The sequence below is a fragment of the Anguilla anguilla genome, chromosome 4 (genome assembly GCF_013347855.1).
Source record: "Anguilla anguilla isolate fAngAng1 chromosome 4, fAngAng1.pri, whole genome shotgun sequence".
Lineage (NCBI taxonomy): Eukaryota > Metazoa > Chordata > Actinopteri > Anguilliformes > Anguillidae > Anguilla > Anguilla anguilla.
The window spans coordinates 22,406,706-22,422,242 of record NC_049204.1 but is presented as its reverse complement, the minus strand read 5'-3'; the positions used below and the strand labels follow the sequence as shown (position 1 = coordinate 22,422,242).

General features: G+C 38.1%; 2 protein-coding genes across 3 annotated transcripts in view; both read left to right on the top strand.

Annotated features, from left to right (window-relative positions):
- Nucleotides 1-1,128: 1,128 nt before the first annotated feature.
- si:ch211-1a19.3 lies at nt 1,129-5,804 on the top strand. Its single transcript, XM_035412150.1, has 5 exons — nt 1,129-1,824; nt 2,787-2,883; nt 4,206-4,359; nt 4,537-4,658; nt 5,159-5,804. Coding segments are annotated over exons 1-5 (699 nt in total). The 5' UTR covers nt 1,129-1,500; the 3' UTR covers nt 5,161-5,804.
- A 6,895-nt stretch (nt 5,805-12,699) lies between these two features.
- The window catches only part of wdr18 (WD repeat domain 18), a 48,362-nt gene continuing 45,524 nt past the window's right edge, over nt 12,700-15,537 (top strand). Inside the window, exons 1-2 of one of the 2 annotated variants that reach the window (XM_035416273.1) lie at nt 12,700-12,939; nt 14,637-14,747. In XM_035416273.1, coding sequence (XP_035272164.1) covers nt 12,730-12,939; nt 14,637-14,747 — 321 coding nt within the window. In that variant the 5' untranslated portion in view covers nt 12,700-12,729. Of the gene's footprint in view, nt 12,940-12,978; nt 13,018-14,636; nt 14,748-15,537 lie in introns of those variants that run through there. The other variant, XM_035416274.1, reaches the window with a different exon arrangement.

Sequence of the window (15,537 nt, the reverse complement as noted above, 5' to 3'; positions counted from 1 at the left end):
GACACCAACATCCTATTCAAATAATAGAAGGGCTAATGATTATAATTGCATCACTATTAATAGTATTAAAAAATTATACTTTTAAACCCTTTGATTTTAGGGTTTAATGTATAATCTTTTTAAACCTTTAAATGGATTTATAGTGCTCCCTGCAAGCTTTGTGCAAATGGCTAAGCAGGGAGAGAGCCACATGGGTAGTCTCCTTTCCACTCTCTGCAGTGTAGGGCAGTCTAAGAAAGAACCACGTAAGTGATACCCTAACACTTCTGAATACATTTCCATAGTCTTTACAGCCTGTTCTTTTTCCAGGTTAATTTACAGTGCAATAGAGAAACATAAGATGCAGTTGTTTACCACTTGTTTTCCTGGCAACTGTGACTTTGGGACTAGGTAAATTATGCTGTCTGTGGTCTAGTTGTCACCCTAGTCTTGATATATGCCTTCCTCACACATTCCCTGCTCTGCTCTGCCATGAGTTTGTGAGGCTTGGCTCACATATTGATGATGTCATCAAAGACATGAAAATTGCATATTAGTCATACATAGGTGAACACAGACTGTTTTGGATTAAGGGAGAAAGATTCTTTTGCAAAAATGCAAAAAAAGGTAAAATCTGAATTTATTTTCCCATCTGCCATGATAATTGCAGAGCTGCATTTTCCCCATAGTACATGTTTTAAGAAATCTCCCCATTTTTAGGGGTCCAGGTGGTCTGAGATAGGAGTGATGGTGATTGACATTTTTAAAATCTGGACAAAAATGTGATGAGTAGAAAGTATTAGTCAGAGACAAAGGTTGGCACCGCTGTCCTGGGTGGGGAGGCTGTGCCATGTCTCCATCAGACCTGGCATCTGCTCAGGAAACACTGAGTCTCTGCTGCGCTTGGCCTCTTGTGAAAGTGTTTAAACTAAAAAATAGCTGGAGAACCAAACAAGCACTGTGAACTTTCTCCCTACCAAGCTAAACTCAAGGCCAGCTTTATGTGGGGCTGGGAGTCCTGCCAGGTTTGCTGCTCTTTTAGATTGGGAAATGGAAACTGAAGCATGCATTTTTTTGGGGGGAGGGACCTGAGACACAGAGGATTAGCATATCTTTCGTTTTCTCCTCAGGTTTCGTTTCTTCTTCTTTTAACTGTGATTATGACAACACTCAGTAAATATGTAACAAACCCTAGTTATGTTTCCAGTGCATTCCCTCACATATTCCTGTCAGGGCACGGGGGTGATTTGTAGGCACAGTGGAGTAGAGTGGAGCAGGTTTGCTTTCCTGACATCACCAGGGGTAGGGGCAGGGACACACCCCTTCCCTGCCCTGCCCCAAGCCGAATCTGAGGGGAAGTCCACACCACGGAAAAAATCTGACTCAGTCTGAGAAAACTCTGCAGCCTTTGGACATAGAGAACACAAGCAAGACATTCTTGGAGGCTCATTTCTCAACTGCCTGCCGTTGAAGGATTTTTTAAATCACTGCTCATCGTTTCTTCATCCCCCTGCTCTCAAAATGGCCAGCTCCAAGTCCTCCCAGACCACCCGCAACATCGTGATTGCGTTTCTCGCTCTGTGGTCCGTGATTTCTCTCATCATCATCGTGGTGTGGGCAACCTCCCCTGACTTGAAAGGTTCCAGCCAGTGCAGGGCTGAGCTTCAGACGGTGATAGAGAAGCTGGAGGGAGCCAAGGTGGTGTGGGCTAAGGACAAGGCAGCCTTGGAGGACCTGGTGCGACAGGGTTGGGACAACCAAACCCTCCTGAGCAGACAGATCAGCGAGCTCGTGGAGGCGCTGCAAGAAACCAACATATCTCTGAGCGACTGTGAGGAGGAGAATGTGAGTATGGCTTCGCTGTTTTTATTGTTCAGCGTTCAGAGCTGACTCTTTCACACATGTTGATTCATTTATCAGGCTTTCCGTTCTTCCTTAGATCTATCCGAATGTGTCCAGTGTGCATTTTTTTCACTGTTTTGTTCTGGAGACAAAATGAAACAGGGCTCTAATTTGCTGTGTTAACTGATTGAAGATATAACACCACATTGATCACTTTTGTTTTTAATCAAAACTCTCCTGTATTACCAATCTGATGGTGGTTATATCATTATAAGTAGAAAATTACTTCTGGAGAAATATATGTATATTACTCTGTAATATTGTGATAAGTTACAATGAATGAGATCCTTTTTGCATGGATAGTTATACAAATTCACATGTACTAAAAGCATCAAAATATAAAAAGCAGATATTCCCATTGAATTGACGCACAAGAGCATGTCTGGAAAAGATAATACTGAAAACTTATAACAAACTTATATAAAATCTAATTAATATAATGGGTGTTGTTATTCATGTGTGAATTATTCTTTGTATTATTTTATATACGTTGCTGTTATTCATTCTTTTGTAATCAGGGCTGTCATGTAAAAAAAGACATAGGCCTCATGGGAACTCCCTGATTTAATAAAGGATTCATACATAATTAAAAAATGAAATTAGTCTTACTACTACTATATACTGAAGTATATATATATTTTTGGTATTAATTTATACTGATATTAGAGGACATTATACAAATATTACAGGTAAGACGAGTGCTTTAGAGGATTGGTATGCTATGAAAATGTCCATAGCTGACACAGGTCTGCTTTTCCTCAGTGCTTGAGTTATGTGATATGAGACACTCCTTGCCTTTAGCGTGACTACCAATTGAAAACATTCACACAAGTTCTACAGACCACTTAAGACTATCTTGCATGGTCCTGGTAGTTTGTTACTGATATCACATAATTTTGTTACAGAAACTTTTGAATGCAAACATAACAGTCCTGGTAATGGAAATCGAGGAACATGAAAAAACGGAGGCGAACCTAACTTCAGAAATCGCACTACAGAAAGGTAGGAAAATTTAAGTCGTGCTGGGAGGGGAAAGTGGGATTTTTGCTGCTTGTTATTGGCTGGCATGAAAGGGCCTCTTTTTTCATGAAGATATTCTTAGCTGCCTTTCCCACTGTATCCATAGAAACTTCCATTTTAGGGAAAACAAATACACTCAGTTTGCTCTTTATTTTTAAATGAAGTTTGAAAATGTGTTTTGCCGTTGAGGGGACACTTTGAAGATTTTTTGTAATTATGTTGTATGACTAATGACATTTTTAGAATGTGCACATGGAAAGCCAAACACAGTCATTTCCTCAGGCTATGCATGGTAATAATATCTCACTTTATTCCACAGTATGGATTGTAGAGACATTATAGATATTTATGTCATAACATTTCCCTCCTTATTCCATCATCTTAAGTTGTAAAAATGTTGTAAAATATGTCCTTTAATGGAAAGTCATGAAATGATATATATCCTATATCCTAACATGAGAGATTTGTCTGAAAGAAGAGAAACACCCTATAGGCATAGAGCAGAGCTTGTTATTCCTTGTTATTCCTGAGTTAGTGTGTTAGCTGTAGCTAAACCAATGGCCGATGTAGCCAACCCAAAGTGTTCTTGCTTGGAATGTTGAGATGCTAGAATCCTGCTTGTTCCACTTGATAAGAATGGTTCACGTGCCATCAGATTAATTAAACACATTGTAAAGTGAACCCAGACTCTCCACTGAGCTTTTTTCCCCCTGTGGAGATTTCCTGAGATACATGCATCACCAGAGGAAAGGGAAGGTTCCTGTGAGAAAGCGATAGGCGGAAAAGGCTATAAATGTGAGATGCCTTTTTAGATTAATTTCAGGCGTCCCTCCAGCACAGCGTGGAATGTGTTATATTTGGACAAAATTAGTTGCTAAGGAGCGCCCTGACAAAACAGGATGCATATTGTGTACTTCACCATTCACAACAGGTTACGAGTAAAAAACCAGACATCACACAAACTCTAAGTGACCAAAATCCAAATGTTGCCCGTCAACTCCCAAAATAACACAGAGACGTCACTGAAGCCTGGAAGCACTCCAAGCTGATAAGCCCTTCCAAGGCCAGTCATTGCCTTATATGTTAACACACATTGTTAAGGATGATAGGTAATACCCCACCATCATGTTAATCATGATATCCCTTTTGTGTGAGAATAAGCAAATTGTGTTGGTATAGAACAAGATATCCCTCTGTTAACACCTTTCAATATGTTACTGGGTTAACCAGGCTGCTCGCAATTGATGCATTCATACTTTGAAGGTCGGTATATGATGTTTTTTCTTTTAACTTTCTCCATGCAGACCATATCGAAAGCCTGCAGCTGAACTTGACTCAGATTTCCCATCAGTTTGAGTCATGTGAGGCCTTGCGCAGTGCAGCCGAGAGCCAGCAGAGAGCAGCAGAGAGCCAGAGGAAAGCGTGCGAGAGCAGCAAGCATTACATACAAAAGCAACTGTGAGTCAACAGCGCTACTATATATGGTCTGAGGCCTGCAGTAAATTATGCACTTACAACTTGGCCAAACCAAGACGGTGTTTGCATGTGCTATTCGGTCCATAACTGCCATTTGTCATTTTCATACAGTAACTGCATGAGTTGCGTAACCATCATTTGAAATCTTCATATTTGCAGTCAGCGGTGCAAGGATGAGAGCCCCAATACCTTAAGAACGACTGGAAACAGAACGCCCGGTCTCTACTCCAGCCCCCTGGTCCTGTTCTTCTGTGCCATGGGCCTTCATTGGCTCTCATCTTGTGAGTAAAACGCATTTTAAAAAAAGTATTTGATACACTCTCAAAACAGATGAACAGATGTGTTAAAAACAACACGTAACATGTCATTCTGTTACCCTAACATGTCATTCTGGACCCTAACGCACCTCCATGTCTAGTTAAGGGCAACACATTTTGTGTTAGTTTAGGATGACTTTCATGTTAAAAGGTCTCCCTTTGTGACACACATATTGTATATTCGTGACACAAAAGTAGTAACTTTGACACATAATGTGTTGAAAGTAACAAAAAAGTAGTAGCGCATGTGTGTGTTGGAAACTAATTGTGTTGTTCATAGACAGGTATATGAAAATAATAAATATAGAGCTGGTTGCTGTGGTTTTCAACTAGCCCTGGGAAGTGGAATAACATATGTACTTGTCATTTGTTTAAAATGGTAGCTGTTTGCATCATGAAAGTCCAATTATATGTTATGAAAATAGTTCATTTTTATATCAGTTAACATTTTGACCTGTCTTCAGGAATGTGTTGCAGAGCTACTGGGCTTAGTGAAGTATTCCAGTTGAACACTGTTCTACCAAATGATGGCAAGATGATGCACTCTCAATCTGGACTTGAAGAACGTAAATGCGTTCATAAAAACTGCTGTAAAAATGAAGAAACCATGCTGTCAGAGGAGAGGATAACCAGCCAAACAGATAAAGAGATTTGTTCCACTTTATAATCTACCACAAAATGAAAAGACATTAGTAAGAGATCACCTGGTGTAAATGTAATTAAAACATTAAGCTTGGATACGATTTAAATAAAGAAAACTTTATATTATACTTTGCTTTCATGTACTTTGAATAATTTCACAAGTTCTTTTAGGTATATATCAGTGTTTGGATTGCAAAAGAATAATCAAATTGTTTACAACCCAATTCTTTTTATACCCGAAGAAGTTATTCTAAAACCAGATGCAAAATTAAAATCATTAAACTGTAATGGTATTTGTATTTATTTATTAATTACCATTATAAAAGTTTAAATGAGCTACAGTATTTCAGGTAGGTGAGCCATATAATTTGACTGACACTACACCACTACATGTATGTATAAACACCTTTCTGACACTGTACACTAATTTGTTGAAATATTTCAATAAAGTCTGCATTATTTTTATGAGTCAACTTTGTCGCTAACTATTTTAAAAAAAACATATTATCAACACGCAACGACGGATAAATCACATATACATCTGTGATTAAGAAAATGGGGTTTTGGGGTGTAGTCGGAGGGAGGATCACTGATAATGTCACTACAACACTTGCACTGTGTGGAAGTTGTGCAAGTGATTACACATAGGGGGTCACAATTACGAATGGGTTTCTTTTTAAACATGCATATGTAATATAAATGCATTGTTATTGTCAACACATATTTATTTTCGGAATGAGACAATAATGCATGAGGATGTATGAGGATTGGCATCATGCTTGGGCTGCATGAATGAGTTATATTCAGAAAGGTCAACACTGTAATCACAAGAACGCATTTTGCACAAGACCTACAAAGAAAAATGTATCATGCTATTAGTATAGCTAAGGCAAACAGATGATAATGTAAGCCCATTCAGTTAATGTAAAACATTTTTGATTTCCCACAGGTTCAGAATATGTCCTTCTGATTAGAATTAATGTCACAGGCTACACCAAGCTGGGAAGTGGTATGCAATACCTATAATTAAGGCCTTTTTACACTAAGCCTGATATGTTGAATGATCTAAGCATGTATTCCTGGTAAGTAGTATTTGTATGATTTTTTGTATTGTACGAGTGAAATATTAATTTTCAGAATAAACCTGTCATTTGAAGTCCAGCTCTCTACTTTGCACTGCAACATACTTTATGTACATTGAAAAAACCCACATTATAATGTAACACCAAAACAAAGCAAGATGTAACTATATTAACTCATCAATCTAAGGCAGGGACCTTCGTCCATGACATGAAAACAAAACTCAATCCCCAAAATGACACCATAAATGACTCTCAAAACATATCTCTAGTGTGTTGTTGAAATGTAAGTCGTAACTTTGTGATAATGTGAAGACATCATGTCTATAGTCTGCCTTGCAGTGGTCCACCTGAATCTCAGGGGAATGAACCTGATTACCATAGACTCCTGATGAGATCAAGTCAAATATTGTCTTCAGCTACTTTTCAACTTTTCACCTAAAATAACCGTGTCAAATTATAATTATTTTAAGACTTCTGTCCAGTTGCATCATTGTTTTAGTATGTCTGAATGTCACACTGCCAATAGATTATGGGGGATATCCCTAGATAAAATACTGCATAAAAAGGACAATGCAACACAAATGTTGAGCAAAGTTTGAAGTTGCAGAAAGAAGAATGCACACAAAAAAAATCTAATCCTTTTGATTTCCTAAGAATAAAACCATTCTTCTTACTTCTTTAGTTGGACCCAGTGTTATCACACTGATTAATGGCCTTTCCCAAGACACACCCCAATTATTATTCTGCTATTCCTGTGCAGAATTAATATTAGTAAGGGCTGATATATTCTCTCTGGTGAGTGTTAAGTGAACTTATTTGTTCATACTCATTAGTTCTCTCACAGAACATCAAAAAAGATTCTGGGTGTGTGTAGGCTACCTATGAGCTACCCGGAATGTGAACAAGTCTCTCTTGTTCTTCAGAGGCCACTGTGCTAGACCGGGAGTTACCCAAGATAATGATTAGTACAGCTGAAAAGAACAAATAACATAAGGGTACTGTTCTGTGTTATAACTAATGCATAACCTTAAAACTATTACAATATGTTTTTTTAAAGATTACAGAACTACTCAGGCCTTGTAAGGAAAGGGTGAAATTTGGGCAACCTTTTTGAATGGCCTAAATTTTGTCTGTTAGCCTCAGGGAAATGGTTATGGAGAGTTCCGGAGATGAAAGTGCAATGCAGTGGTTTAAGGAATGTGAGATAACCAAAAGGTGTATATTTTATTTCAGGATGGGCCTTTGCTCATATCTACCTGTGAATAACAGGAAGCTGCTTTATAAAAGAAAGTATATAGGTCATCCTGGAAAATGGATGTCTAATAAGAAGATATAAAATGCAATTTACTGGTGAAGATAATTGTCCTGCACTTTATACAATTTAGCTACCTTGAAGTTCCTCATGTTGGCTTTGCAGTTAATCTCCATTATATCATCAATACAGAGGAAAAAAGAGATTAAGGTGTCCACTGGTATAAAATGTAAAACATCGAATTCTGCATTTTGTATATGTGAAAATAAGTACGATCACCTATAATTAATTAAGCAATGATAACTCCTGGTCCTATATGAAGCATTACAAGTAGGACTGTATTTTTTGAACCGGTGACCATCAGACTGGAAAATCAGAGCAGCTACTACTGCTAATTTTCAGCTATTTTTCCCCAAATACAAGTATCATTGTCAACTGACAATGCCACTCATAACAGCAGATAATTGCTAAAGCTGGACCCGAGGACAGGAAAAGCAGACTGATATTACTAACTGGAGCTGGATGAGGTGCAGGAGAGGGACAGTAAAGTATAATCTGGGGTGAGGTCTGCATCACCTTTGCTGATTATGTAATCTCAGTTTATGATCCTTGGCAGCAGATGGTCTGATGAGCCTTCACCTTTATCATCAACCAAACTGCTGCTGCATCTGGACAGAGTGAGATGTGTCAGACTAAAATGAAATAAAAATCACTAAAGTCAATAAATTCCTATAAAGTGTCTAATATGGAAAAGAGTTTGACTGGCAACCCCAGGAATCACATGGAATCTAACATTTTTGGGGAAAATAAAGATTTCTTTAGTTCAGAGGATCACAAAAACAGTTTCCCAATCAAAGACATACATCTGTCTCATATACAATAAGCAATATATTACGTATTGTTAAATATCCGATCCATGACCAGTGCTTGTTCATGAAAAGATTTTTTTTATGAAGGGCTATCTCTTCACCTCTTCACAGGCCCTCCCAGACCACAGACCCCAGTACAGCTGCACTGCCGGTACTGCCTATATCATCACCGATGTGTTTGTCATGGTTTAAAGGTCATCCATTAAATCCCAGAGCAGCCATAATTCTAAAATGAAGTGAAAATCGAATTTAGTTCATCATGAAATCAAGTTATTTACAGTTTGTGTTCTACAATGGTTGCCTGAACATTGTTCACACCTTTATTCACCAGATAGTAATTGTGAATAATAACAAATAACAATAATAATCTATAAACTGTTTAGTGAAACTTTGCTTATGCCCTTATGGTCAAAATATGCAAAAAAGATAGATGTATCTGGTCTTTAATGGGGGTAATATTGGCAAAGGAAATGAGTTGATGTAAAATTCTATTACTGTTGCAGTTTTACATTACAAACTCAATGTTTCTATTGATTAGAATTAAAGTGGCTTCAATTGGTATTGGAATTGAGGTCAATGGAATTAACTGGGATGAGATAAGAACAGCTTGGAGATTAAGTGCTGGGCACTGAAACTGAATTTAATTCATAACACAAATTCCAACATTAGCTGTTAAACCTGCAGTTTATTTTCAGCCTGCCTTAATTTAGCATATCAGTTTTGCTTAAGATATTATCTTGTAGCGATTATAGAGTACCAGATGAAATACAGAGAATAAAATCACATCACCACTGTGACTAGCAGTACAGCAGGAGAAACAATGGATAATTAATGTATAAATATAACTTAATTCTGACTATAATTCTATCTACTTTTATCAGATCGTTGTTAAATGTCAAGCCACAATTCATACATATGATTTTTGTGTGCTATATTATGAAACATGTGCATTCTCATTATTTTCAACTCTAACAAATATCACTGATACTGTTGGGTTTTATTTTTCTCCTTGAAAACAAATTCATACATTTTTATCATTAATTCCAGTGAAGGCCACTGCTTTCCCAGGCTGTTCCCAGACAGAGGCTGCAGCTCTAGCTGGGAGAGTTTGGCACTGAGCACATTTTCCGCAAGAAACAGCTTGTCCTCTGTCCCACATCACAGCTTGCCAGTCAGTCCTCACAACCCCTCCGCATGCCCACTCCACCACTCCCCCTTCACCTTATCAGGAGACATCAGAGGCCTAAGCAAGCCAGAGAAATTCAGCATTGCCACAGCAGCAAACTGGAGACTCCAGCTTTCTTGAGCCATCAGAACACAGGGGGACGCTGGGAGTGTGGAGGGGCGGCAGGGTCAGGGCAGACGGGGTCAACACAGGACAGGCAGTGTCTGTTACCTGACTACAACTCCCAGAGGGTCACCTTCCCCCAGTTGTCTGCAATCAGAGATTGAGACTGAGAAAAAAATAATCCAGACTGGATGCCTCAGGGCGGTTTATAAACCAAAGTCATCAGCCTGATATTGCTTCCATATTCTGAATGAAACCTCTGCAGCAGGAACGATGAAAAAAAAAAACAAAAAAAAAAAAAAAAACAAACAACCACATATAAAAACACTCTTGAGGCCCTACATTTTTTTAAGACATTGATGAAGGTGGTAACTTAAGCATCTCATTAATTAGGGCACATTCACACCCAAGGGCCTGTTGAAGTCTGTGAATGTCATAGCTCAGGCCAGATCACCCTCACTTTGGGCCTACATATTCAGCCAAATCTGTGGGAAGTTCCCACCCAGAGAACTCTGCTCTGGAGCGGGAAGCTCTCAACCTCCCTGTGCCAGGAAGATGAAGTGGAGCAAAGGCATGATGATAACAAGATCTAAAAAGATTATTTTCACGCATTAGGAGAGAATTTCCCCATTGAGATAAAGCCGCAGAGCCGCAAAGCCAATTTGTCTGTGTTATTTGTCAGTACCATAACTGAGCGGTGATAATGATTTGTTTCTTCCCCTTCCAGGTACAGTATGTGACCCATTTGTTTCATTGACTTTGTTTCATTGATGTTCCCATATTTTCTTAGTCTATTGGCCAGACTTTTTGTTCTGAACATTACTTCATAAACAGAACAATAAAACAAATTACAGTGTATAGATTATCTGCTGTTTTAGGGTGTATGTATATTTATGTATATTTTTAATAGTGTAACTACCGTATTGGGCCATTCATTCATAATATGTGGATTTTTTTGAGTTTGGAATTTTTTGTTCCTTTTCAATAACCCCCACCCCTACCAAGTACTCCTTCATCTCTAATCTAATTATACTGTGCCTCTAAAAACTTGAGCCACACTTTTTTTGACTATTAACATTCCATCTGAAAGGGTATGGTCTAAATGGTAGAAATGACCTCTGGCTATCTTCAGCTGAAAATAACTCAAACATGGAAGGAGTCCTGATGACCACTGTCTAATTAGAGTACAGTCCTTAGTACAGGGGTGCACAATAAGGGTTGATCTGTGTCAGGATAGTGTGCCATCTTCTGCTCTTAATTATTTAAATAGCTCAATCATATCTGGATCTGACATTTGGATAAGCACCAGCTATAGCTGCAGACTACAAGTGTATGCTGAAGATTTTTCTGTACTCAAGTACAGTGAACCAACATAGTTTATAGTGCTGTCAGAAAACTAAAACGAAGGCAATTGGTTGAAACAAAAACCAGCTTGCAGATTTGCCCTCCAGGAACAGAGTAGGGTGCCCCTGCCTTAGTGAAATGGAAGGTTTGATGGGCATTTGTATCAATTTTTTTAGAAAACCATTCAGGTTCTTTGTGTTTCAGCTTAGCTGTTCCATTTTATCTTTAGTGGCACTGACATTCTGGTGGGTGAAAAATAGCAACTTTCATGTTACAGAAAAATATCTGTAGCTAGTGGGAATTCAAAGATTATTCCCATGACAATATCGATACATTGAAGCACAGTTTTGAAGGGAACAAAATGTAGCAGATGAGGTAGAAAATTGAGCTGTTATTTTTGCATTGTGGTTGTGAGTAATTGGGCCATAATGCCAATGTCTTAGAGGTGAGTGTCTCATTTTGCGTACTTGTCTTTTGGAGATTGTTCATTTGCCAAGGTTTCATAGAACCTGGCATTTTCTCACAATTGCTTGTAATCTCTCTTTGATGACAAGAACATTATAGATTACACACAGATAACTTTTGAGCTAATTTTTTAATGTTTTGTGATGTGAGGTTTCACACGTTCATTGAGGCTTGACCATTTGCTTTATTTCTTTTGCAGTTGATGGAGTTTATAAGAGTTTAGTCAAGTTCCATGTCAGATTTATGTATCCATTATATTTTGTGGAAAGCTGTCCTCAATGCAGCAGTGCAATACCTATTTGATTACAAAGGAATTATGCAGCTAAATTAAGCTAAATTTCAAATACTCAAGATGATACATTTTGGAATCAGGAGATAATAGAAAACACAAAATGGGCAAAAGAAAAATTGCTTTTAGTGTGGATGAAGCTGACTATTTTTGGCCTGAAATGTTATGTATATTGCACAACTTTGATATAGACTACAAATGATCATATTTAGCATTTTCTGCAGCCATTGTGCATTTCAAATGAACATTGAATCAATGCATGTGTGGCCGGTTTTTTTTTTTTTTTTTTTTTAATAAACACAAAAACCTACTTCTTGTTGGATTTGTAAAAACAAGTAGGACCAAAGCAATAGAAATTCAACAATCGATTGATGTTACATCTTGATTTTTTATTATTTTTTTCTGAATCCCGTGCCTCCAGCTCGCCATTTCCAGGTATACAAATTCACTACTGCTTACATGTTTAGCAACGAACATGTTTTTCACCCTACCGCTTTCTCACCTCAAAGTATTTAATTGTTATAGAGGTGCTATTCCGGGCAGTTGTGATTTTGCTTCTAAAAGCTGTTAAATTGGAAAAAAAGAAGATGCACATTTATTGAATTTGTCTTTTCGCTAAGTATTATTTTTTCTAATCTACATGTATTTGTTTTAATAAACAATTGAGCCGTATTTGTATTCCGTTCATTTGTGATGTTAGTTCTAGGGTCAAGTGGCTTCCACGGCCCCCAGCCCCCGTGCGACTCTAATACCCAGAATGCACCGCGATATTAACTCACGTTTACAAGCTTCCCTCAAACCAAGATGTCGGCGCCCATGGAAGTAATTGTGTGTGCCGATTCGGCCGAACAGTTATGGAACTGTGCTGTTTTCGAGCTCCATTCTGGCACGAATCTGTTGTCTTATCGAGGGGGAAATACTTCGGCGAGGTCCCTCACTGTCTTGAATGGAGAATATATCCTTGGAGGCCAGCTTGGGAAGAACTTCATCAACGTGTGGGAGATTCAAAGAAAGGTATAATAGCTACTCTTAGCTAGCTAGCCGGCAGTCGGTAGTTGGGGAGAGACCTGCTTGATGTTAAAGGTGCATGCGGTAGGTTATTGTGATGCAGACCTCGCTAGCTATCTGTTTAGCCATGCTGATCGTACTAGCTGCAACGTTACGAGCTCTAGCGCGTTTGCGAACTAGAACTTACTAGTTAACTTACCATTGCGAAACTATTTGATCTGGCTAGAATCGTTTCGGATCAATTAGCAATCTGTCTATTTGAAATGTATTTTTTTAATAGTAGCTAACCATGTGTAACTTCATTCACTGAATCCAATTAATGCACATGCTGTTTGTTATGTATGAATGCATTAAAACTAGTTATATACCTTTTTATTTGACAGTCCATTGCACTGCCGCCTCACAGCAAGAAAGTATTGAGTTCGAATCCCGGCCGGAGCCTTTCTGTGTGAAGTTTGCATGTTCTCCCCGTGTCCGCGTGGGTTGTCTTTGGGTTCTCCGGTTTCCTCCTACAGTCAAAACTCTAAAGACATTCAGGCCATCCTAATTTGGAGAGTCTAAATTGAGTCTAAATGGTATGACTGAGAGTGAATGGTGTGTATGTGTGTGTGTGCGCCCTGCGACGAATTGACGACCTGTCCAAGGTGTATTCCTGCCTCTCGTCTATTGCTAGAATAGGCTGTGCCCCCCCCAAGGAATAAGCGGGTTAGATGATGGATGGATGGCTGGATGGATTGAGATATTTTTTCTCTGTGTAAAATTCTGGGGTCACTAGAAATGCTTTTAGTTAGGAAAGTTCCTCGTGACTTATTCATTTTCCGTTGAGGCTGTTGATACAGAAAAATGAGCAGACGTATTGCGACATAAACAGCAGCATTAAACTTTGCTTGTTACCGGGTAATGACATGTAAATAACTTACTTTGCATACTAAAATACTGTCTGCTTCATTTGATGGAAAAGAAAGCCAGTCATTACCACAGGTGTTTATTTCTGATCCAACGACTCTCCAAATTAGATCATTATTTTCAGACACATCACAAATCAGAAATGATAGGCCTCCATTTTATCATACAAACAATGCAAAATTTGAGTAAACTATTCTTACACTACATCTGAAGGGTTAGTTCCCTGGCAAATAAATACAACTTTATTTCTGAAGTTTGGTAATTGATTATGTCCCTACATTGACAAATCATTAACCAGTTTTTATATGGAATTAGGCTATTTGTTTTAAAATTTGGCAGTTAATTTAATTTCTGTTTTATGTTTCCATTCTAGTATTTGTTATAATATTATGTATTTAATGTAATAAACATGAATCTGATATAAATTATTGAACTTCGTGTACAGCGCTTTGGATAAAAGCGTCTTCCGAATAAATATAATGCAATGTAAATAAACATTGGCCACCATTTCGAACATTGTATCGTGCTTGTCTAGAGATTTCTGATTAAGACAGGAGGTGGTTCTGTAGTTAGTCCTGCTGATATTTATTAAAACATGAACTTTGTTATAGCTGTTGTGCAGTAATGATCAGACTGAATTAGCTATTTTCAGACAGTTTGCCTCACTGTTTTATACTGTATACACAGTACACACAAATTAAACGCATTGTACTGATGCATTATAGGGTTTGATTGCGGTTCTCTTCCTGTGATTGATGAGCTGCTGTGTTGCATATTTTCTGTTTTTTTTTTATCAGGACCAGCTGCAGCAGAAAATCGTGTGCCCTGGGATAGTGACCTGCCTGGCTGCTTCACCCAATGGCCTGTTCCTGCTGGCTGGGATTGCTGAGGCTGTTTATGTATGGGAGGTGAGGAACATTGCCAGGCTAGCCCGTATGAGAGAACCTAGCCTCCTGAACAAGGCTAGGTAAATCATGTGAATTGTGTATGCACTGTGTTCCTATCCCTGGTATGCTGGAAGATGATGGATTGTGTTGCTGATGTTTTGTTCTATTATGCCAGAGGCGAGGCTGGACACTATTTTCCGAACTTGGTTGGAGAGTAATGGTTGTATTCTAAGCAAAATAAACACGTACAGTGCTGCCTCACATTTCCACCACTTGGGTACACTCTCCTAGCATAGGCAAAGGGAAAACTTGGATAACTGAACTGCCAGTTATTTAATCATTTAATTTATAACATTAGCCATTGTTTCAGAATGTTTAGCTATTGAAAGTGGCATCATTTCTAACCCGTCTGTACAACTAACTTTACAGTAACATTCGTTTGTAGGGTGATAATGTACAGTAATAAAAATTCTACATGGAGAATTTTCTAGTGCAATGTTTAGTGACAGAATTAATAGAAAACTCACTGAATACTTGTCACACAAAATTTCTCCAGAAATGAGAAAAGCCTGGTTATGTACATGGAAATTTTTTTTTTTTTCTTGTAAAATTGAAAACTTATTTGCATTGGTATTAAGTGAGTGGGATATATGATGGGTGACTGTGATATATTTTGTATTTAACTGTATAAATATAATGCATTTAAAGGACCCTTATTTGCATTACATGTCAGGAGTTGTATGATGGTTATTAGATGCGAATATGCTTCACAAGATTTGCACATATCACATGCATCGTATATTTTCCACTA

Coding starts and splice junctions, on each gene's coding strand:
- si:ch211-1a19.3 (XM_035412150.1), top strand. CDS start 1,501: ATGGCCAGCTCCAAGTCCTCCCAGACCACCCGCAACATCGTGATTGCG. Junction 1,825..2,786: donor GCGACTGTGAGGAGGAGAAT/GTGAGTATGGCT, acceptor ATTTTGTTACAG/AAACTTTTGAATGCAAACAT. Junction 4,360..4,536: donor CATTACATACAAAAGCAACT/GTGAGTCAACAG, acceptor TCATATTTGCAG/TCAGCGGTGCAAGGATGAGA.